The sequence below is a fragment of the Salvelinus namaycush genome, chromosome 30 (genome assembly GCF_016432855.1).
Source record: "Salvelinus namaycush isolate Seneca chromosome 30, SaNama_1.0, whole genome shotgun sequence".
NCBI classification, from domain to species: domain Eukaryota; kingdom Metazoa; phylum Chordata; class Actinopteri; order Salmoniformes; family Salmonidae; genus Salvelinus; species Salvelinus namaycush.
Window position 1 is genome coordinate 32,761,864 of NC_052336.1, and position 25,805 is coordinate 32,787,668.

At 41.8% G+C, this 25,805-nt stretch overlaps 1 protein-coding gene across 1 annotated transcript in view; it reads left to right on the plus strand.

The window, feature by feature from the left end:
- Positions 1-25,805, plus strand: part of daam2 (dishevelled associated activator of morphogenesis 2) — a 222,418-nt gene that overhangs the window by 155,186 nt on the left and 41,427 nt on the right. Inside the window, exons 5-10 of the mRNA XM_038969618.1 lie at positions 4,032-4,126; positions 12,705-13,038; positions 15,506-15,616; positions 18,024-18,127; positions 18,294-18,360; positions 18,681-18,798. Coding sequence (XP_038825546.1) covers positions 4,032-4,126; positions 12,705-13,038; positions 15,506-15,616; positions 18,024-18,127; positions 18,294-18,360; positions 18,681-18,798 — 829 coding nt within the window. The remainder of the gene's footprint in view (positions 1-4,031; positions 4,127-12,704; positions 13,039-15,505; positions 15,617-18,023; positions 18,128-18,293; positions 18,361-18,680; positions 18,799-25,805) is intronic.

Sequence of the window (25,805 nt, forward strand, 5' to 3'; positions counted from 1 at the left end):
GTTAGATATTAGGTTTTGTCATGGAGTTGTTAGATATTACCTGTTAGATACTGCTGCACTGTCGGATCTAGAAGCATAAGTATTTCGCTACACTCGCAATAACATCTGCTACCCATGTGCATTTGACCAATACAATTTGATTTGATTTGAACAAGTATTACGTTGACAGTGGAGTACTAACTAGCAGACTAGCGTTTGGGACCCAGTCAGTGCATGCTGTGAGATCTTCTGCATTGCTTATGGGCTTTCAATATTCCTCAGAGGCGGTTTTCTGTGTCGTACCTGGCACGAACAGCTAAAGAATGTATTTAGTTTACAGATTTTTGCAGGCTATAGAGTGCAAACTTGTTGCGTGTCATTCAGGCTGAGGATACAGGGCCAACCAAGTAATGGCATTTGATATTTGGGCTTTTTGGGCATTCTCCACGTTACATTTTGTTGCTCATTTTCCTGGCAGGCATGCCCATAGCAACAAACATTGTTTACGTGTCAGCTATTTTTACAGCTGTTTTTGTTTTTGACTCAGGTAAGGTACAACTGTGTCCTATCTGAGCCTGGTACATACTGTAGATATCTGGAAATACTATTACTGAAGCGGAGGAACACACAAACAAAACCCATTTTGCTTCTATAGAAATCCCTAAGATACATTCTTTAGTGCTGTCAGAGCACCCCCCTTTCTCTCCCCACTTTTCATTCACCCCCTTCATCTCTCCCTCTTCACAAATTTTCTCTCCCACTGTCTGTCTTTCTGTCCTCCACCCAGTGAGATTACACCGGCTCCCGAACACCATTCATAGAACTCTTTCAGAGCCCTGTGCAGTCTCTCCACCTCCAAGTGGAGAATTCAATAGCCACCAAGCACCAACTCAAAATGGTAGCTAGTGCCCAGTTCTGATAAGCCACATTAAGTGTCTCTAACCTGCTGTGCAGAGTAGCTAACACATTGTACCTCAGAGTTCTCCTATGGAGTTGAGGGTTTCTGTTGGGATTGCATGACTAGCTGGAAGTGTGGGTTGGGTTGTCTTGCGAGCTAGCGCCTCTGGTTAGAATTAGCATCTGTGTGTAATGACTGGCTAGCGCTAGTATAAAAATGTAGTTGTCTGGTCTCTTTCGTAGTTCTGGAGAGCTACAGGGGGTGCAGGCTTGTGTTACGGCCGAGCACTAACAAACAGACTTCAACTAATTGTTTTTGCTTGATTTGTACAAGAGCCAGCACACACTGTAGCTTTCCAGGACCAGGGTTGAAGACCATTGTATGATAAAACATTTGGTTTTTGGCTAGCATTTACATAGTGTCTGGCTGGCTAGATTTTAGGCCTGAAATAGTGTGCTGTACTGGGGGTAAGCAGAAGGGTGTCTGGCCACAGGTTAGCACTAGCACACAAATACCAGATGTATCTGGAAGTTAGCATTTTGGCTAGTAGCTTTGACATGGTGAACTGGCTCTCACTGCACAGGCAAATAGTTCCTCCTCTCTCCGAATCCTTTGTCCAACTTTCTATTGAGAATCTCTAAATAAGTATGTTCAAACAGGAGCCAGAGACATGACAGCTTGGCAAGGGCCTCGTAACCATCTGGACAAGGCTAAGCCGGCCCGATGGATGTTATGACTGAAACATCTGTAGGTTACATAGACGCACACAGAACCAGAAGTATATATGGAAGTACTTTAGTGCCAAAAAAGGGTTAGATATTTTTCATCTCTCTGACAGACACTTCAAAACATACTTTTTTGACTGTTTCGCCACATATGAATATGTTGTTCAATGCGTTTCTATGGGCTAATGGTAGTAAGGCCAAATTCAATGTTTCATCAAATATTTTTTATCTATATTTTTGTGATTCTTACTGGGGTCCTAAAATTCTAAATGAAATAGCTAAAGGATCCTTGGTATGCCCATCTTAAAACATTTCCATGTGTTAGTTTAGTAGAAACCCAGCCCCGGGCCCTTAGACCTTTTGGCATAGTCGTACAGCCTCTTCAAATGCATTACGCCTCTTTAATAGGAACATAGCAGGAAAACAGAGAAGATGTGATCTGTTTGATTTGCGGTGCCTAAAACAGAGCCAGTCCCCCATAATGAGCTCAGATGAGGGGAGCAATCTTTTTACACAGAGCTTTTCTGGTGTTACGGATGACTGAGAGATCTACATATACCATGGCATTGTTGAACACTCCTTTCTGATTGGCTTGAAGGGAATTTTAGAGCGTGCATTATTTCCCTATAACGCGCGGTGTATTTGCACGGTAGAATTCAATGGCTATAGTTCATTTTTACAAGTTTTGTTTGAGTTGCTTTTGAAAGCAACAGTATTGGTATTGTTGAATTTAAATTTTCAAAATAGCAAGCTAGGACTGATGGTTTGGTTAGCTGAACTAGCAAGTCTGTTTGGTTACCACATCAACTACTGTAGCTATCTAATAAACTTGCTACTTACTTCAGTGGATGTTGAACACATTTCTACTGGCAAATGTACACATTTCTGGTGGCAAATGTGTAAATGGTATAAAAGGGATAATCAACTTGGGGCTCTATGCATTCTCTGGAAAATAATGCAACTCGGTGCAAGGTCAGTTCCCACTCCGCTAGCGCGCAGTGTTTGCCAACTCCTCAGTAAGTAAAGTAGCTATTGGCTGTCCTAAAAGTCGCTAGAAGTCGCTAAATTTGCATAATTGGCCATGTGCATGTAATTGTGATAGACGCTGTAGGAGAGAGGAATAACGTTGTGGGAGAGACAAAAAGTGAGTAAAAAACCACCCAAAATATGTTTAGAACTACAAATGAACTTTCTTCTGTCGATTCTTGTTTTTTTAAATGTCACAATTCCAACCCTCCTCCTTTATCCGGGCTTGGGAACGGCAAAAGTGACCCAAAAGAGACACTCTGGCGGAGTTACTTTTAATTTTTAATTTAATTTTGTAGTTAATTTTTTTACATTTACATCCCACCCTGAATGTAAGCCAGGACAGGATCAGCCAGCGGCGGCTTCCCGCATGCGCGATTCATTTGCAGTCCGGACACGGAGGGGTGAACATATCCTGCTCTGACTGCAGCGCCTGTGAGTGCTTTGGGACTGGGACTGGGACGGGGGACGGGGGACGGGGGTGGGGCCCACTGCAGCACCCGCTGTTTGTTGAGAAGAGTAAGAACGATACCTGCTTTTACGTCTGCGTCTCCAATAACACCAGAAAAAGTCGCTAGATTTGTCGCTAGTCGCTTTTTTGAAATGTGTCGCTAGAGGGGTCTGAATACTCGCTAAATATAGCGACAAAGTCGCTAAGTTGGCAACACTGCTAGCGCGTCATGAACACACCTTCCACGTCGTTCATTATTTTCCATAGAATGCATAGCCCCTCGTTGATTATCCCTTACACACAGCAACAGCGCACAGCCTCCATATAATTAATTTCATGATAATAATGCTGAGCTCTCTTTGTACACAATCAGTCCTGTGTTCAAATAATATTCCTAATATACCAACCACTTTCACAAACATTCGAAGCAAGTATTCAGACATCGTCCACTTTAAATTACAATTAGTAAAGCACTTCAATGTACCTGGAAATACACCTGGAAAGTATTTTTAAAATACTCAAGTATACTGACTCAAATACACTCGTATCCATTCAACCCAGGCATCTGAAAACGGTACTTGAAACAAGCATGCGAAAATCCTGTCAAATATCACTTGGCAGACCACCTGGCCTTCACTCAAACAAAATCACCTGTTTTGGGCTGTGCAATTTAAAAATACTCAAATACACAGAAAAACTATTTCAAATACCAGATACTCAAATACACATGCATTTGAACCCTGGTCTGCACACAGTCTAGCTTGGTCGCCCCTCCCCACCCACTGAAAGTCAAACTTATTGGAGAACTCCAATGATGAACTCATTTTGTGTTCCTTATTGTGCAGTTATGATAAAGATAATTCAGACTCCCTTCAACTAAGCCAGAATCAAAAATACCGTTATCATAATTTTTTTTCTGCTGTGTCATGGAGTTTGTTTTGTCATTGTGCAGATGCAGACCCTCTTCGCCTTTGACGAGGAGGAGATGGAGATGAGGAACAAAGTGGTGGAGGACCTGAAAACAGCGCTTCGGACTCAGCCAATGAGGTAGGGTTTTGAACCACAGCTGGCAAACATTTTCATTAACTGCTGTTCATCCTCATCTTTCACCTATCTACCTCAGGATGACGCTCTTGTTACTCACACTCTATGGTCAAGTAAAATGGCTCCACCACAATGTCTCTCCATAAGAGAGCACTGTGTCACAAGGTAGGTCTATACACTTCATTTACTTACAGTATATACTGTATATGGGATCATTTTCATCACCAGAAAAGCTTTCACACTCTTTATTAGGCAGGGCAATTCCCCTCTCCTCTGTTTGACACATTCAGCGGCAGCTTTGAGATCTCATTGATCAACCACAAAGAAACACGTGAGGAGGTTTAGACAGCCCAGCCAATATTACATCTCCCACCGTCAGGAGCATGTCTGTGCCTGTTAAGTGATGTAGTGATCTGGACCAAGATGGGGGGTGTTGAGTTTTCTCCCAGGGGCCAGTGCAGCGTCAGCCTTAAGTGTGGAGTGACAGATTCCCACGAGCACCACGGTGTCTGGGTCACGTCTGGGTTTGTGTGTGTGCATGTGTATCATGTTGAAGTGGACAGGGTGATTAGCGCAAGCCTTATTGTGCCTGACCACCTTTGGCTAGTAGTCTTTCATTTTGTAGAACAAAGTAACATAAAACAGAACCACAGCGCTAATACTTATGAGGATGTTAAGGAGGCAAGAAGTATGAAAGTTATTTGTGAGCAGGATGAGGAATGCACAAATGTAGGCTAAGATATCCTATAATATGAATTTCCACATTGTTTTAGCCTCACAATTGGACATTACAAGAAGCTAGCTGTATTCCCTTTGTTTCATTTCTAGTGCAACCAGAAAAACTTATTTACCTGATTAATCTTGTCATTAGCTATATGACATTATCGATCTACTCTATAACGTTCACAATACCAATTCTGTTGGAGTGTTCTGTTGTTTCTGTTGTTTGTTCTGTTTTCCACTCTTACTCTCCAAAGTACCTACATTGTATTCAGAAAGTATTTAGACCGCTTGACTTTTCCACTTTTTTTTTTAATCCCATATCAATCTACACACAATACCCCATAATGACAAAGCAAAAAGAGGTTTTTAGAAATGTTTGCAAATGTAGTAAAATTCAAAAAAAAAATGTTTTGATTTTTATTTCACCTTTATTTAACCAGGTAGGCAAATTGAGAACACGTTCTCATTTAGAATTGCGACCTGGCCAAGATAAAGCAAAGCAGTTCGATACATACAACAACACATAGTTACACATGGAGTAGAACAAACTTACAGTCAATAATACAGTGAAAAAATAAGTCTATATACAATGTGAGCAAGTGAGGTGAGATAAGGGAGGAATGGAAATGGAAATAATACATTAACATAAGTATTCAGACCCTTTACTAAGTACTTTGTTGAAGCACCTTTGGCAGCGATTACAGCCTCGGGTCTTCTTGGGTATGACACTATAAGCTTGGCACACCTGTATTTGGGGAGTTTCTCCCATTCTTCTCTGCAGATCCTCTCACGCTTTGTCAGGTTGGATGGGGAGCGTTGCTGTACAGCTATTTTCAGATCTCTCCAGAGATGTTCGATCAGGTTAAAGTCTGAGCTCTGGCTAGGCCAGTCAAGGACATTCAGAGACTTGTACCGAAGCCACTCCTGCATTTTCTTGGCTGTGTGCTTAGGGTCGTTGTCCTGTTGGAAGGTGAACCTTCGCCCCCAGAGCGCTCTGGAGCAGGTTTTCATCAAGGATCTCTCTGTACTTTGCTCCATTCATTTTTCCCTCGATCCTGACTAGTCTCCCAGTCCCTGCCGCTGAATAAAATCCCCACAGCATGATGCTGCCACCACCATGCTTCACTGTAGGGATGGTGCCAGGTTTTTTACAGATGTGACTCTTGGCATTCAAGCCAAAGAGTTCAATCTTGGTTTCATCAGACCAGAGAATCTTGTTTCTCATGGTCTGAGAGTCCTTTAGGTGCCTTTTGGCAAACTCCAAGCAGATTGTCATGTGCCTTTTGCTGAGGAGTGGCCTCTGTTTGGCCACTCTAACATAAAGGCCTAATTAGTGGAGTGCAGCAGAAATGGTTGTCCTTCTGGAAGGTTCTCCCATCTCCACAGAGTAATTATAGAGCTCTGTCAGAGTGATCATTGGGTTCTTGGTCACCTCCCTGACCAAGGCCCTTCTCCCCCGATTGCTCAGTTTGGCCGGGCAGCTAGCTCTAGGAAAAGTATTGGTGTTTCCAACCTTTTTCCATTTAAAGATAATGGAGGCTAATGTGTTCCTGGGGACGTTCAATGCTGCAGACATTTTTTTGTACCCTTCCCCAGATCTGTGCCTCAACACAATCCTTTCTCTGAGCTCTATGGACGATTCCTTCAACATCATGGCTTGGTTTTTGCTCTGACATGCACTGTCAACTGTGGGACCTTATATAGACAGGTGTTTGCCTTTCCAAATCATGTCCAATCAATTGAATTTACCACAGGTGGACTCCAATAAAGTTGTAAAAACATCTCAAGCATGATCAATGGAAACAGGATGCACCAGGTCTCAATTTTGAGTCTAATAAGCAAAGGGTCTGAATACAAATACAAATACCTAGGTGTCTGGTTAGTCTCCTTCCAGACTCACATTAAGCATCTCCAATCCAAAATTAAATCTAGAATCGTCTTCCTATTACGCAACAAAGCCTCCTTCACTCATGCCGCCAAACTTACCCTCATAAAACTGACTATCCTACCGATCCTTGACTTCGGCGATGTAATTAACAAAATAGCCCCCAACACTCTCCTCAGCAAACTGATTGTAGTCACAGTGCCATCCGTTTTATCAACAAAGCCCCATATACTACCCACCACCGCGACCTGAATGCTCTCGTTGGCTGGCCCTCACTACATATCCGTAGCCAAACCCACTGGTTTCCGGTCATCTATAAGTCTTTGCTAGGTAAAGCCCTGCCTTATCTCAGTTCACTGGTCACCATAGCAACACCCACCCGTAGCACGCGCTCCAGCAGGTATTTTGCACTGGTCATCCCCAAAGCCAACACTTACTTTGGCCACCTTTCCTTCCAGTTCTCTGCTGCCAATGACTGGAACTAATTGCAAAAATCTCTGAAGTTGGAGACTTATATCTCCCTCTCTAACTTTAAGCATCAGCTGTCTGAGCAGTTTACCGATCACTGTACCTGTACACAGCCAATCTGTAAATAGCACACCCAACTACCTCATCCCCATATTATTACTTACCCTCTTGCTCTTTTGCACCCCAGTATCTCTACTTGCACATCATCATCTGCAATCCAATATTAATGCTAAATTGTAATTATTTTCGCCTCTAGGGCCTATTTATTGCCTACCTCCCTACTCTTCTACATTTGCACACACTGTACATAGATTTTTCGATTTTTCTATTGTGTTATTGACTGTACGTTTGTTTATGTGTAACTCTGTGTTGTTTTTTGTCGCACTGTTTTGCTTTATCTTGGCCAGGTCGCAGTTTTAAATGAGAACTTACCTGGTTAAATAAAAGTGAAATAAAAAAGAGCAAGCTACATGACATTTAGTATGAAGTCACCCAGGTGTCCCTCACGATTTGCCCAAATGTACCCAAGTGGCCGAATTGGTAAATGTATACGTTTTCAAGAACATAACTATAGAAAACATATAGAAATGCTATGCTAATAAAAAATACAAGTTTACACACTCCCAGGAATGTCATACATGATGGATCATTAGCTTCCCTACATAAAATGTATTAACAGGAGATGCAACAAGAATGCTGATACATTGTCTCCAAACACAGAAGTGAAATATTCATGATATGGGCCAAGTTAGCAGCCAACGCTGATCTAATGTCGTAAGTGAACACACCACAAACCACACAGAAAGTAAAAAATAAGTAAAGAAATGTACACGCTATATACAATTACAGTTTTTAGAACACCCTCTACACAAGATGTTGCTGCTGGTCCCAAGTCCTAAGTCTCTTTCTGCTGTAAAGCACTTACCATCCTCTACTTGTAGGCTGGCTGGGTATTCACACCTCTAGATGGCCGGGCGGAAGTTTGTTGTGGAGCCAGAGAGAGCAGCAGTCGGACTAAGTGGGGGATGGAGGACTTGAATGTGGTCTCTTTGAAGTCAGTCTTTACCACTATTGAAGATTCTTTTTAAATCAGTAAGAACTCAAGTTTATTACTTATTTTATTGGAACCTTTATTTTAGCAAAACATCAAATAAACAACACATCTATAAACATATATTATATAGAGTAGGAGGAACACTATTCTTTTTACATTTTTTATTTTTAACCTTTATTTAACAAGGCAAGTCAGTATAAATTCTTATTTACAATGACGGCTATCCCGACCAAACCCGGACGACGCTGGGCCAATTGTGCGCCGCCCTATAGGACTCTCAATCTCGGCTGGATGTGATGCAGCCTGGATTCGAACCAGTTACTGCAGTGTGTTAGACCACTGCGCCAGTCGGGAGCCCAATGTATATTATATGTTGACGTTGACATGTTGTGGCTATCGAGTGCCTTGTTTGCTGTTCATACACATATTTCATTAGGATTTATATATATATACAGTATATACAGTGCCTTGCAAAAGTATTCATCCCCCTTGGCGTTTTTCCTATTTTGTTGCATTTCAACCTGTAATGTAAATTGATTTTTATTTGGATTTCATGTAATAGACATATACAAAATAGTTCAAATTGGTGAAGTGAAAAAAATGACTTGTTTAAAGAAATGTAAAAATAATTCTAACGGAAAAGTGGTGCATGCATATGTATTCACCCCCTTTGCTATGAAGCCCCTAAATAAGATCTGGTGTAACCAATTACCTTCAGAAGTCACATAATTAGTTAAATAAAGTCCACCTGCGTGCAATCTAAGTGTCACATGATCTGTCACATGATCTCAGTATACACTACCATTCAAAAGTTTGGGACCACTTAGAAATGTCCTTGTTTCTGAAAGAAAAGCTAACTTTTTGTCCATTAAAATAACATAAAATTGATTAGAAATACAGTGTAGACATTGTTAATTCTGTAAATGGCTATTGTAGCTGGAAAAGGCAGATTTTTTATGGAATATCTACATAGGCGTACAGAGGCCCATTATCAGCAACCATCACTCCTGTGATCCAATGGCACTTTGTGTTAGCTAATCTAAGTTTATAATTTATGGGCCTCTGTACACCTATGTAGATATTCCAAAGAAAATCATTTACAACATTAACAATGTCTACACTGTATTTCTGATCAATTTGATGTTATTTTAATGGACTTTCAAAAACAAGGATATTTCTCAGTGATCCCAAACTTTTGAATGGTAGTGTATGTAAATGTGATATTTCAGTTTGTTTTAAATACATTTGCAAACATTTCTAAAAAACAGTTTTTGCTTTGTCATTATGGGGTATTGTGTGTAGATTTATGAGGGGGAAAAAACAATTTAATCAGTTTTAGAATAAAGCTGTAACGTAGCAAGATGGGGAAAAGTCAAGGGGTCTGAATACTTTCTGAATGCACTGTACCTCAACTGATATACCATCCAGCCCTGGAGTTTTCCCGGACTTGAAGGCTTTAAGTTGCATCTAGAAGTCCCTCCTCTGTAATTAGGCCTTCACATGAGTCTGACCGTAGACCGTTTATTTTACACTATTAATAGAAAACAAATCCTTAAAATGAACTTCAGTTAGTGGAGATGGAGAAGACAAATGAAAACATATGCTTAAAGTACTTTGCTTCCTTTTTCAAAATATTGTTTGTTCAATCATGGATGACTCTGTCATTTGTAACACGTTTCTGTAAATTATTTCTACATATTCTTTCCAGTTTGCTTACATATTCTGTTCAGTTCACTTTATTTTGTATAATATATTACACTTGATCTTTCTTTAATAAGTTCCTCCATTTCTTATTCTGTGCCTCTTTTACAGTTTTTATTGCTTTCTATCTGTACTGTTAGTTCCTCTATTTCCTTTGTTAAGATGAACTATTTTGACCTAAAAGAGGAGAGAAAGGAGAGAGAATGAAAAGGAGGAGAGATAAAGAATGAGGGAATGAGAACATTTGTGAATGGTTGGATGATGTTGGTATGTAGAGGGGGGACTGTTTCCACTGTTGAGAATTAGGCATCGTTGGATGTCCTTTGTAAGGAGCAGGAATTCATGGAGCGCAAAGAGTGTGTGTGTGTGCGCGCCTGTGTGTGTACGTGTATATGCATGCTTGTCTGCGTACGCGCTCTTGTGTGTGACAGAGCATAGCTGTGAGTAGCCACGTGTGACACCTAGACACCCACCTTCGTAATAACATCTGCCAACAGTGAGCGGGCGATGTTACACCTTTAGGTAGAGAGATCAACTTCAGTTTGCAATGTGACAAAGAGTAATGTTAGTGCTGAAATTAGAAGCACATTGCATGTCGAGGGAGTCTGTTTTACCTGTGTGTGTGCACGTCTATGTGAATGTGCTGTATGTGTATGCGCACTCGGCCTTTGAGGTGTGTGCACCCCCCTCCCGGTCTTGGTCTTGACTCGGACTCAATTTGCACTGGTCTTGGTCTTGAATCAGTCTCGCTTTAGATGGTCTCGAACCCAACACTGGTGTACGGTATTTATGACCTTACCCGTGTGTTCCTGGGGATCTGAGGGTTGCAAGAGCATTGCCAGGTGAACCGCGTGCACTCTCGAAATCTGGGATTGAGTTAGCGGCAGGGTAGCCTGGCTTCAGATGTATAGGATAATAACGGGGTGATTTATGCGCTTTGAAGGATGGGGTGTGTTTTTTTCCACTACCGCTCTTGCCAAGAAAGCGGTGTGAGGGCATGGAACTTGGACTCAGCTCGTCTGACAGTGTCAAAACAATCTGTTACAATGACTGACTGTAAATCTCCCTCTGATTCTTTTTTTTCTCCTTCTTTCTCTCTTAATATTGCTCTCTCTCTTGCTCTGTCTGTTTGATGTTTCTTACATTTCTGTTTCTTAATTTTTCTTTCAGTGATGAATAAATAAGACCTACCCCCCTCACTCTCTTTCTCGTTCACTTTCTCCCTCTCTTTGTCTGTCTGAACAGAAACAGACTTACGTTTGTTATGAACTCGATCGATTTACATGATTTATGAACTTGATCAGGGAAAGAATCTGTGTGAGGGGAACATCAACATGGCTGACTTGATGTCACGCCCTTCATGTTTGTGTATTGTAGGTGATCAGATAGGCTTGCAGTTCTGCAAGAGGAAGGGGTTAATGAGGTGATTGACCCTTCATTGGCCCTGTTAATAAAGTCTGTCTTTAGGAAAGTTCTAAGATGAATGTGGGTGGTTTGAGTTTTATGGTTTACAGTTTCATGTGGGATCCCTTACTACAGCTGGTTAATGGGGGTAGGTAGCGAAGCAAGGGGTGCCTATATGTGTATCTATACTGAACAAAAATATAAGCACAACATGTAAAGTGTTGGTTTCATGAGCTGAAAGAAAAGATCCCAGAAATGTTCCATACAAACAAAAAGCTTTTTTCTCTCAAATGTTGTGCACAAATTTGTTTACATCCCTGTCAGTTATCGTTTCTCCTTTTCCAAGGTAATCTATCCACCTGACAGGTGTGGCATATCAAGAAGCTGATTAAACAGCATTATCATTAGACAGGTGGACCTTCTGCTGAGGACAATGAAAGGCCACTCTAAAATGTGCAGTTTTGTCACACGACACAATGCTACAGATGTTTTGAGGGAGCGTGCAATTGGCATGCTGACTGCAAGAATGTCCACCAGAGCTGGTGCAAGATAATTGAATGTTCATTTCTCTACCATAAGCCGCAACGTCGTTTTAGAGAATTTGTCAGTACATCCAATCGGCCTCACAACTGCAGACCATGTGTAACCACGCCAGCCTGGACCTCCACATCCAGCTTCTTCACCTGCGGGATCGTCTGAGACCAGCCACCCGGACAGCTGATGAAACTGAAAGTATTTATGTCTGTAATAAGGCCTTTTTGTGGGGGAAAAACGTATTGTGATTGGCTGAGCCTGGCTCCCCAGTGGGTGGGCCTGGCTCCCAAGTGAGTGGGACTATGCCCTCGCAGGCATACCCATGTGAAATCCAAGGATTAGGGCCTGAGGAATTCATTTTAATTGATTGATATCCTTATATGAACTGTAACTCAGTAAAATCTTTGAAATTGTTGCATTTATATTTTTGTTCAGTATATGTTCAGTGGCAGTTCTTCGACCACTGACCCTTTGGTTTACCTGTGTTTCAATTCAGTACAGTTCAGTTCAGTAAATCTGATGTGCATGACACGTCTTACACTTGGTACAACTTTTTACACATTTTACTACACCTTTCGAACTCTTGTTATCCTAAAGCCTCAAACAAACAACTTAGGACAGACACATTTTGGGTTTCAGTTAAACACAGAGATATTTGTCAAGGTGAATGAGATTTCATAAAAGTCAACTTAACCTCCCATTTGTGAAGCAGACTATAGTTTCCAGTGTTTGTTTAATCTTTGTCTTCCATTGTTGACCTTTCAACCTTTTTTGACTGACACATCCTCACGCCTCACCCCTCCACCTCCCAGGTTTGTGACGCGCTTCATTGAGCTCGACGGCCTCACCTGCCTGCTCAATTTCCTGCGGAGCATGGACTACGAGACGTCGGAGAGCCGCGTGCACACCTCGGTCATCGGCTGCATCAAGGCCCTGATGAACAACTCGCAGGGTCGAGCACACGTGCTGGCCCACCCGCAGAGCATCAATATCATCTCCCAGAGCTTGCGGCAGGACAACGTCAAGACCAAAGTGGCCGTGCTGGAGATCCTGGGCGCAGTGTGCCTGGTGCCCGATGGCCACAAGAAGGTGCTGCAGGCGATGGCCCACTACCAGAAGTATGCCGCCGAGAGGACCCGCTTCCAGGTATAGTCCAACAAGTGCAGGAGTACTCCTAAAGCTAATCAGAAGTAAATGACACACACATTTTAGGTCATCCCCAAGAGTTAATATGTATTTTTAACCATGTTTAGAAGAGTTGCAAGGAAATTGTCCCTGTAACCCAGGGGTGGGCAAACTTCTTGGCCCAAAGGCCACATCAGGACGGGTAGTGCAAATTCTTAACCTCTACCGCCTCTCTCTCCCGGATCCGGGATCCCCCCCATCAAAAAAGCTGACTAGCATAGCCTAGCCTAACGCCACAGGGATAACATCATTTTCATGAAATCACAAGTCCAAGACACCAAATGAAAGATACACATCTTGTGAATCCAGCCATCATTTCTGATTATTAAAATGTTTTACAGCGAAAACACTATGTATTTCTATTAGCTAACCACAATAGCAAAAGACTCAACCGCATATTTTCACAATTTTTTTACCGCATAGGTAGCTATCACAAAACCGACCAAATAGAGATATAATTAGTCACTAACCAAGAAACAACTTCATCAGATGACAGTCTTATAACATGTTATACAATAAATCTATGTTTTGTTCGAAAATGTGCATATTTGAGGTATAAATCATAGTTTTACATTGCAGCTACCATCAAAAATATCACCAAAGCAGCCAGCCAATAATTACAGAGAGCAACGTGAAATACCTAAATACTCATCATAAAACATTTATGAAAAATACATGGTGTACAGCAAATGAAAGATAAACATCTTGTGAATCCAGCCAATATTTCCGATTTTTTTAAGTGTTTTACAGCGAAAACACAATATAGCATTATATTAGCTTACCACAATAGCCAAACACACAACCGCATTCATTCACCGCAAAGGTAGCGATCGCAAAAAAACAGCAAAAGATATAAAATTATTCACTAACCTTGACAAACTTCATCAGATGACAGTCCTATAACATCATGTTACACAATACATATATGTTTTGTTCGAAAATGTGCATATTTAGCGGTACAAATCGTGGTTTTACAATGTGAATACGTAGCCAAAATGCACAAAATTCTCCGGAGATATTTTGGACAGTCACCTAATCTAATCAAATAACTCATCATAAACTTTACTAAAAAATACATGTTGTACAGCAAATGAAAGATACACTAGTTCTTAATGCAACCGCTGTTAGATTTTCTAAAATAACTTTAGTACGACATACAGCTTACGTTATAGCGAGACAGCGCCCGCAATAAGGGCGGAAAATAGGACTAAACATTTTCCACAGAAATACGAAATAACATCATAAATGGTTCCTACTTTTGCTGAGCTTCCATCAGAATCTTGTACAAGGAGTCCTTGGTCCAGAATAATCGTTGTTTCGTTTTAGAATGTCCTCTTCTCCTGTCGAATTAGCAACCATAGCTAGCCATGTGGCGCAAACGTGCCCAACTTCACATGACGCAAAAAAAAGAAAATTCCAAAACTCGCAATTAACGTTCAATAAACTGATATAACTCGGTTGAAAAAAACGACTTCATGATGTTTTTATCACATCTATCAAATAAAATCAGAGCCGGAGATATCTAACGTGTATACCGAAAGCTTTTCAGAAGGCAATCTGGGGTTCCTTCTCGCGCCTTCGAAGACAATGAAATTTCCAGACACGTCATTCCAAAAGCTCTTGTTCGACCTCAGATCAAGCTAGACACCCCATTCCACCTCTCACTGCCTGTTGACATCTAGTGGAAGGCGTATGAAGTGCATGTATATCCATAGATTTCAGGCAAATTAATAGGAAGCCCCTGGAACAGAGCCTCGATTTCAGATTTTTCACTTCCTGTCTTGAAGTTTGCTGCAAAATGAGTTCTGTTTTACTCACAGATATAATTCAAACGGTTTTAGAAACTTGAGAGTGTTTTCTATCCAATAGTAATAATACTATGCATATTGTACGATCTAGAATTGAGTACGAGGCAGTTTAATTTGGGCACGATTTTTTTCCAATGGGGAAACAGCGCCCCCATATTGACCAGAAGGGCTGATTTGATTATTTTATTTCAATTGGACCTTAAAACCATAACATTTACTTGACCGGTGGGATTGATTGGCTGTAGTTTACCCACCACTGTAACTCTTGCAGATCAATTTCATTGTTTTTTAAATTTATTTATTTAATTGAACCTTTATTTAAATAGACAAGTTAGTTAAGAACAAATTCTTATTTACAATGAAGGCCTACTCTGGCAAACCCGGATGACGCTGGGCCAATTGTGCGTCGCCCTATGGGACTCCCAATCACGGCCCGGTTGTTATACCGCCGGGAATCGAACCTGGGTCTGTAGTGACGCCTCTAGCAGTGAGAAGCTGTGCCTTAGACTGCTGCACCACTCGGGAGCCCTGAGTTGTTTATGTATTGTAATGAATTGAACTGAATAATTGTCAGTTCAACCCATGCACCTAACTGAGAACTGTCCCTGTAACCCATGCAGACGTTACTGAATGAGCTAGACAGAAGTACGGGGCGCTACAGAGACGAGGTCAACCTGAAGACAGCCATCATGTCCTTTATCAACGCTGTGCTCAATGCCGGAGCTGGGGAGGTCAGTCATGATCGCCATGTTACTCTTTAACCCCCCTGTCACACCCACAGCTAGGTCTACTTTCTATTGGATGATTCATGGCAGAAAGATTTACATTTAAACAGTTCTACCAAGATATCATCTAATAATTTGACTGCATACACCCTTAGAAATACATTAGATTTGAGTGATAGAGGCTACATCATTCATTGTTCATGGTTGAATTTGGGATGACCTTGGTCCCTTGTCAAACAGTCAGAATATGTCAAGAATACATCTTAAAGATGGAGTCTGGAGTAGGGGGAAACGTCGTCACTGGCCGCCCCACCACTGTTTTTATTTTTTGGTTGGCAGGTTGAGGAGCGTAATTTAGTAAAAAAATGTATTAGCATGGTAAATTGAATTGCAGTACATATTGTGCTCTTCCATCGCGTGTGCAATGATGTCCGAGCGGGGAAAAAACGGTGTTTGCAGTAACTTCTTGTTGTTGAAATATTGCAAATGAACATGACTGTTTCATCATTAAGGATTCCAGCTGTACAGTGCCTTCGGAAAGTATTCAGGCCCCTTGACTTTTTCGACATTTTGCTACGTTACAGCGTTATTCTAAAATGGATTAAATAAATAAAAAATCCTCAGCAATCTACACACAATACCCCATAGTGACTAAGCGAAAACAGGCTTTTTGACATTTTTGCAAATGTATAAAAAAGTTATATACAGAAATACCTTATTTAAATAAGTATTCAGACCCTTTGCTATGAGACTCGAAATTGAGCTCAGGTGCATCCATTAATCATCCTTGAGATGTTTCTGCAACTTCATTGGAGTTCACCTGTGGTAAATTCAATTTATTGGACATTATTTGGAAAGGCACAAACCTGTCTATTTAAGGTTCCACAGTTGACAGTGCATGTCAGAGCAAAAACTAAGCCATGAGGGCGAAGGAATTGTCTGTAGAGCTCCGAGACAGGATTCTGTCGAGGCACAGATCTGGGGAAGTGTACCAAAACATTTCTGCAGCATTGAAGGTTCCCAAGGACACAGTGGCCTCCATCATTCTTAAATGGAAGAAGTTTGGACCCACCAAGACTCTTCCTAGAGCTGGCTGCCCGGCTAAACTGAGCAAGAAGGGTCTTGGTCAGGGAGGTGACCAAGAACCCAATGGTCACTCTCACAGAGTTCTATAATTACCCTGTGGAGATGGGAGAACCTTCCAGAAGAAAACCAGCTCTGCAGCACTCCACTAATCACGCCTTTATGGTAGAGTGGCAAGACCGAAGCCACTCCTCAGTAAAAGGCACATTTTTTTTTTTATTTTACCTTTATTTAACTAGGCAAGTCAGTTAAGAACAAATTCTTATTTTCAATGACAGCCCAGGAACACTGGGTTAACTGCCTTGTTCAGGGGCAGAACGACAGATTCGGTTACTAGTCCAATGCTCTAACCACTAGGCTACCTGCTGCCCACTTGGAGTTTGCCAAAAGGCCCCTAAAGACTCTCAGACCATGTGAAACAAGATGAAACCAAGATGGAACTCTTTTGCCTGAATGCCAAGCGTCACATCTGGAGGAAACATGGCACCATCCCTACGGTGATGCATGGTGGTGGCAGCATCATGCTGTGGGGAGGTTTTTCAGCAGCATGGACTGAGACACTAGTCAGGATCGAGGAAAAGATGAACAGATCAAAGTACAGAGAGATCCTTGATGAAAACCCGCTCCGGAGTGCTCAGGACCACAGACTGGGGCGAAGGTTCACCTTGCAACAGGACAACAACCCTAATCACACAGCCAAGACAACACAGGATTGGCTTCGGAACAGTTCTCTTAATGTCCTTGAGTGGCCCAGCCAGAGCCCGGACCTGAACCCGATCGAACATCTCTTGAGAGACCTGAAATTGCTGTGTCGCAACGCTCTCCATCCAACCTGACCTTGAGAGGATCTGCAGAGAAGAATGAGAGAAACTCCCCAAATACAGCTGTGCCAAGCTTGTAGCATCATACCCAAGACGACTTGAGGCTGTAATCGCTGCCAAAGGTGCTTCTACAAAGTATTGAGTAAAGGGTCTGAATACTTATGTAAATGTGATATTTCAGTTTTTATTTTTGACCTGTTTTTGCTTTGTCATTATGGGGTATTGTGTGTAGATTGATGAGGGACAAAAAAAAAATGTTATCCATTTTAGAATAAGGCTGTAAAGAAAAACAAATGTGGAAAAAGTCAAGGGGTCTAAATACTTTCCGAATGCACTGAAAGTCAAGTTCTTTCTTGCGTTACAATTGTACACAGACACAGTAGCCTACATACATAAACAACTGATGAAGCTAATTAAAAGTCCAAGATCAAGCTACTGTATGCCTGAATGATTCAGTGTTGCTGCTGTTGTCATCAGCTGTGTTTGATACCCTGTACATCAATCTTCAGGACAACCTGGAGTTCCGCCTCCACCTTAGGTACGAGTTCCTGATGTTGGGGATCCAGCCCGTGATTGACAAGCTCAGAGGGCACGATAATGCCATTCTGGACAGGTGAGGCAGGGGACAAGATGACCACCAAGCCTCTTAGAAAGCTTCTTAGTCCCTACAGTAAGGTTGTTAGATTCAAAGCTGGCATCCAGCTCGTAAGATTTACAGACAGAGATGGAATGACTCACTCAAGCTCATTGTCCCTTTCATGCCTGTGTCATATTTCCAGGCATTTGGACTTCTTTGAGATGGTGAGGAATGAGGATGACTTGGAACTTGCCAAGCGTTTTGACCTGGTGAGTGCCTGTTTTACCATCCACATTGACATCAATACATTGTATAATTAAGCCCAGATTGTTTTATTGAACTGAAATCAAAAGTATTGTCAAACCGAGCACTGGTATTAATGTGCAACCTAGAACAGGTTCTCCTCTACGTTAGGCCCATGGAAAGTTCACGTGTCTTTATTGGAATGTTCTCCATCTATGAATGTCGAACTTGGGTCATCCAATGCTTGTGTTGAAGATTGCTAATAGCATCCATGCCTCATTTCAGGCTTATTATTATGGATTGACTTGGTGTTTTAATGATTGTAGGTTTTCCTTTCATTCAACAGACCCACGTGGACACTAAGAGCGCTGGCCAGATGTTTGAGTTGATCAAGAAGAAGTTGAACCACACAGACGCCTATCCTTACCTGCTCTCTATCCTCCAGCACTGCCTCCAGATGCCCTGTGAGTACATCCATCACTATTAAATTTGCCTCACGGGCTGGTGAGGTATATTTTGTTCACGATTTCCATTTCACAAATACACTACGGCAGTTTACATGACATGTCAAACTGAGTTTTTCTATTTGTTTTTATTATGGATTCCCATTAGCTGCTGCTACTCTTCCTGGGGTCCAGCGAAATTAAGGCAGTTTATACAATCTTAAAACATTACAATACATTCACAGATTTCACAACACACTGTGTGCCCTCAGGCCCCTACTCCACCACTACCACATATCTACATTACTAAATCCATGTGTATGTATACTGCGTATGTTATCGTGTGTGTGTGTATGCATGTGTCTGTGCCAATGTTTGTGTTGCTTCACAGTCCCCACTGTTCCATAAGGTGTTTTTTTAAATCTAATTGTACTGCTTGCTTCAGTTACTTGATGTGGAATAGAGTTCCATGTAGTCATGGCTCTATGTAGTACTGTGTGCCTCCCGTAGTCTGTTCTGGACTTGGGGACTGTGAAGAGACCTCTTGTGGCATGTCTTGTGGATTATGCATGGGTGTCCGAGCTGTGTGCCAGTAGTTTAGACAGACAGCTCGGTGCATTCAACATGTCTCATAAATAGAAGTAGTGATGAAGTCAATCTCTCCTCCACTTTCAGCCAGGAGAGATTGACATGCATATTATTAATATTAGCTCTCTGTGTACATCCAAGGGCCAGCCGTGCAGCCCAGTTCTGAGCCAATTTGCAATTTTCCTCAGTCCTTTTTTGTGGCACCTGACCACACGACTGAACAGTAGTCAAGGTGTGACAAAACTAGGGCCTGCAGGACCTGCCTTGTTGATAGTGTTGTTAAGAAGGCAGAGCATCGTTTTATTATAGACATACTTCTCCCCATCTTAGCTACTACTGCATCAATATGTTTTAACAATGACAGTTTACTATCTAGTGTTTCTCCAAGCAGTCATCTCAACTTTCTCAATTTCCACATTATTTATTACAAGATTTAATTGAGGTTTAGGGTTTAGTGAGGGCTTTGTTCCAAATACAATGCTTTTAGTTTTAGAAATATTTAGGGCTAACTTATTCCTTGCCACCCACTCTGAAACTAACTGCAGCTCTTTGTTGAGTGTTGCAGTCATTTCAGTCACTGTAGTAGCTGACGTTTATAGTGTTGAGTCATCTGCATACATAGAAACTCTGTCTTTACTCAGTCAGTGGCATGTTGTTAGTAAACAAGAAAAAAGCAAGAGGCCTAAACAGCTACCCTGGGGAATTCCTGATTCTAACAGAATAATATTTGATATGTTTCCATTAAAGAACACCCTCTGTGTTCTATTAGACAAGTAACTTTATCCACGTTATAGCAGGGGGTGTAAAGCCATAACACACACGTTTTTCCAGCAGCAGACTATGATCAATAATGTCAAAAGCTGCACTGAAGTCTAACAAGACTGCCCCCACAATAATTTATTTATCTTTGCAGTGCACATACACACAATGACTATATCTGTCTCCAGGCTGGTCCATCACTATAACATCTGCCTCACAGGCAGTTTTTTTCAATGCCTCGCAAAGAAGGGCACCGATTGGTAGATGTTTAAAAAAATTAAAAATTAAAAAAGCAGATGCTGACTATATCCCTTTGCGGATGGTGAAGTTATTATTGAGGCTTTGGGTGGTGTATCAATACACCCAGTAATCACAAAGATACAGGCGCCCTTCCTAACTCATTTGCTGGAGAAGAAGGACACTGCTCAGAGATTTCACCATGAGTCAATGGTGATTTTAAAACAGTTACTGAGTTTAATGGTTGTGATATGAGAAAACTGAGGATGGACCAACAATATTTTAGTTACTCCACAATACAAACCTAATTGACAGAGTGAAAAGAAGGAAGCTTGTAGAGAATACAAATATTCCAAAAATATGTGTCCGATTTGCAGCAAGTTTTTGTCCTGAATACAAAGTGTTATGTTTGTGGCAAATCCAACACAACACATCACTGAGTACCACTCTTCATATTTTCAAGCATGGTGGTGGCTGGATCATGTAATGGGTATGCTTGTCATCGGCAAGGACTAGGGAGTTTTTTATGATCAAAATAATCGTAATACAGCTATAAGCACAGGCAAAATCCTAGAGGATAACCTGGTTCAGTCTGTTTTCTACCACTAATTGGGATACAAATTCACCTTTCAGCAGGACATTAACATAAAACAACAGGCCAAATCGACAATGGACTTGCTTGCCAAGATGACATTGAATGTTCCTGAGTGGCCTAGTTACTGTTTTAACTTAAATCAGTTTGAAAATCTATGGCAATACTTGAAAATATCTGTTTGGCAATGATCAACAGTCAACTTGACAGCTTGAAGAAATGTTTTAAGAATATTGGACAAATAATGTACAATCAAGATGTGGAAAGCTCTTGTAGACTCAAAAAGACACAGCTGTAAAAAACAAAACATGTTTTTACTTATTATGCGGTATTGTGTGTAGATAGGTGAGGATAAAAATCAAATTAATCCATTTTGAGATCCGGTTGTAACACAACAAAATGTGGATTAAGTCAAGGATACATTTGAAAACTTTCTGAAAGCACTGTAATAGGCCCAGACAGTACAGTGTTATTTTTGTATCAAGGATGATTATTCACTTTGGCGCCAGTCTTATGTTAGCACATAAGTTGCACAGATCGCTAGCTAGCTAGCTAAGCTAACTACCTTGCTGGATAGCTAGCCAGCTAACATTAAGTCAGCATATGATGAGGCCAGAGGGGTATATCCTACGAAGAAGGTTTTAGGAGTTAGCGAGGTAACTTTGGTCATTCAAATATGGTTCACCTTTAGCAAGGTACATTTCTATGGCAAAGAATCCTTCAGAACTAATCTTCTCCTTGGCAGGTTAACTCATGGCTAACTCCACTTACCCGAATGAAATGATAGAGTTGAGGACCAATTAAATCAGATTCCATCCCTCTCGCAAAGATTGTGTCATCAGCCCCTTCATTTGAGGAAGAAGACTGATTTGTTTTACACATTTAGTAATGGTTTAATTAAATTACATTTAATTTAGCAATTAGCATTTTAAACTTCACGCAATGTAACACTTTTGTATGACTTAATACTAATTATAATATTGATAGGAGTGGAAAAAAATGTGCTAGTGCATTGATAAAATGTAAATGTAAATAAGCACACCAAAGACACCATTAACGATAAGTAATAAAATAAAGACTGCAGTTCTAAAAGCCTATTTCACATAGCCTGCTGATTTTGCAAGATAACTTTTATTTCATTTTGATTTCGGCACAAACGAAAATGTGGCACTGACTCGCCCATGGATTGGTATTTCAGCATTGTCTCAATGAAGAGTTAGGCTAGCCATGTGCGACATGCTCACGCAGTTACAAGCCTGCTAGATTTAGCGGCAGGTGGATGAACAATGTCCGCTGCCATAGTATGGATGAAGCCTTCGCTGGAATGTGAAGCTAACTGAAGCTGGTTAATTTTAGAAAACCCTTAGTAGATCTAGCTTGCTTCGTAGGATATCCCTCAGGGGTGCTTGGTTGGTGAAGTGTACTTTTAATTGTTTACTCGCCATCACCGTCATGCCTACTTTCTCTAACTTTGTGACCGAGGGCTGAATGATGTTCAATGAGCGACTCGTAGAGCGCCTTCTACAGGCAATCATTGCATTTTTTTTTTTAAATGAGCGCAAATGAGCAGACATATTTGTTTATTCTACAGTGGCTTGCAAAAGTATTCATCCCCCTTGGCATTTTTCCTATTTTCTTACCTTACAACCTGGAATTAAAATAGATTTTTGGGGTTATTGTATCATTTGATTTACACAACATGCCTACCACTCTGAAGATGCAAAATATTTTTTATTGTGGAAGAAACAATACTTTGTAGAGCCACCTTTTGCAGCAATTACAGCTGCAAGTCTCTTGGGGTATGTCTCTATAAGCTTGGCACATCTAGCTACTGGGATTTTTGCTCATTCTTCAAGGCAAAACTTCTCCAGCTTGTTCAAGTTGGATGGGTTCCGCTGGTGTACAGCAATCTTTAAGTCATACAACATATTCTCAATTGGATTGAGGTCTGGGCTTTGACTAGGCCATTCCAAGACATTTAAACGTTTCCCCTTAAACCACTCGAGTGTTGCTTTAGCAGTATGCTTAGGGTCATTGTCCTGCTGGAAGGTGAACCTCCATCCCAGTCTCAAATCTCTGGAAGACTGAAACGGGTTTCCTTCAAGAATTTCCGTGTATTTAGCACCATCCATCATTCCTTCAATTCTGACCATTTTCCCAGTCCCTGCCGATGAAAAACATCCCCACAGCATGACGCTGCCACCACCATGCTTCACTGTGTGGATGGTGTTCTCAGGGTGATGAGAGGTGTTGGGTTTGCGCCAGACATAGCGTTTTCCTTTATGGCTAAAAAGCTCAATTTTAGTCTCATCTTACCCGAGTACCTTCTTCCATATGTTTGGGGAGTCTCCCACATGCCTTTTGGCGAACACCAAATGTGTTTGCTTATTTATTTTTTTGGGACATTCTTCCGTAAAGCCCAGCTTTGTGGAGTGTACGGCTGAAAGTGGTCCTATGGACAGATACTCCAATCTCCGCTGTGGAGCGTTGCAGCTCCTTCAGGGTTATCTTTGGTCTCTTTGTTGCCTGTCTGATTAATGCCCTCCAAGCCTGGTCTGTGAGTTTTGGTGGGCGGCCCTCTCTTGGCATGTTTGTTGTGGTGCCATATTCTTTTAATTTTTTTAATAATGGATTTAATGGTGCTCCGTGGGATGTTCAAAGTTTTGGATATTTTTTTATAACCCAACCCTGATCTGTTCTTCTCCACAACTTTGTCCCTGACCTGTTTGGAGAGCTCCTTGGTCTTCATGGTGCCACTTGCTTGGTGGTACCCCTTCTTCAACAAGCAGGACGCACAGGACATTCTCCGAACAACCGACAAGTTCAAAATCCCAGTTATTTGCAAGAGGAAGAGACGCAGGTACAGAGGACACAGAGCGGGGTGCCTCGTAAGGATCCACAGAATGCGAGTGGGAAAGCTGCCGTTACCGTCAATATTACTCGCCAACGTGCAATCATTGGACAATAAATTAGACGAGGTACGATCACGAATATCCGACCAATGGGACATTAAAAACTGTAATATCTTATGTTTCACGGAATCGTGGCTGAATGATGACATGGATATTCAGATAGCGGGATATACGCTGCAGCGGCAGGATAGAACAGCTCACTCCGGTAAGAAGAGAGGAGGCGGTCTGGGCATATTTGTAAACAACAGCTGGTGCACGAAATCTAAGGAAATCTCTAGATTTTGCTCACCTGAAGTAGAGTATCTTGTGAAAAATGCAGACCACACTATTTGCCTAGAGGGTTTTCCGCTATATTTTTCGTGGCTGTTTATTTACCCCCACAGACGGATGCTGGCATTAAGACCGCACTCAGTCAGCTGTATAAGGAAATAAGCAAACAGGAAACTGCCACCTAAAGGTGGCGCTCCTAGTGGCCGGAGACTTTAATGCAGGGAAACTTAAATCGGTTATACCTCATTTCTATCAACATGTTAAATGTGCATCCAGAGGGGAAAAAATTCTAGATCACCTGTACTCTACACACAGAAATACGTACAAAGTTCTCCCTTGCCCTCCATTTGGTAAATCCGACCACAATTCTATACTCCTGATTCCTGCTTACAAGCAAAAATGAAAGCAGGAAGCACCAGTGACTCGGTCTATAAAAAAGTGGTCAGATGAAGCAAATGCTAAACTACAGGACTGTTTTGCTATCACAAACTGGAACATGTTCTGGGATTCTTCCGATGGCATTGAGGAGTATACCACATCAGTCACTGGCTTTATCAATAAGTGCATCGAGGACGTCGTCCCCACAGTGACTGTACGTACATACCCCAACCAGAAGCCATGGATTACAGGCAACATTTGCACTGAGCTAAAGGCTAGAGCTGCCTCTTTCAAGGTGTGGGACTCTAACATGGAAGCTTATAAGAAATCCTGCTATGCTCTCCGACGAACCATCAAACAGGCAAAGCGTCAATACAGGGCTAAGATTGAATCGTACTACAACGGCTCTGACGCTCGTCTTATGTGGCAGGGCTTGCAAACTATTACAGACTACAAAGGGAAGCATATCCGCGAGCTGCCAAGTGACACGAGCCTACCAGACGAGCTAAATCACTTCTATGCAAGCAACACTGAGGCATGCATGAGAGCATTAGCTTTTCCGGATAACTGTGTGATCACGCTCTCCGTAGCCGGCGTGAGTAAGACTTTTAACAGGTCAATATTCACAAGGCTGCGGGGCCAGACGGATTACCAGGACGTGTGCTCCGGGCATGTCCTGACCAACTGGCAGGGGTCTTCACTGACATTTTCAACATGTCCCTGATTGAGTCTGTAATACCAACATGTTTCAAGCAAATCACCATAGTCTCTGTGCCCAAGAACACGAAGGCAACCTGCCTAAATGACTACAGACCCGTAGCACTCACGTCCGTAGCCATGAAGTGCTTTGAAAGGCTGGTAATGGCTCACATAAACACCATTATCCCAGAAATCCTAGCTCTACTCCAATTTGCATACCGCCCAAACAGATCCACATATGATACAATCTCTACTGCCCTTTCCCACCTGGACAAAAGGAACACCTACGTGAGAATGCTATTCATTGACTACAGCTCAGCGTTCAACACCATAGTACCCTCAAAGCTCATCACTAAGCTTAAGGAACCTGGGACTAAACACCTCCCTCTGCAATTGGATCCTGGACTTCCTGACGGGCCGCCCCCAGGTGGTGAGGGTAGGTAGCAACACATCTGCCACGCTGATCCTCAACACTGGAGCCCCTCAGGGGTGTGTGCTCAGTCCCCTCCTGTACTCCCTGTTCACCCATGACTGCATGGCCAGGCACGACTCCAACACCATCATTACTTTTGCAGACGACACAACAGTGGTAG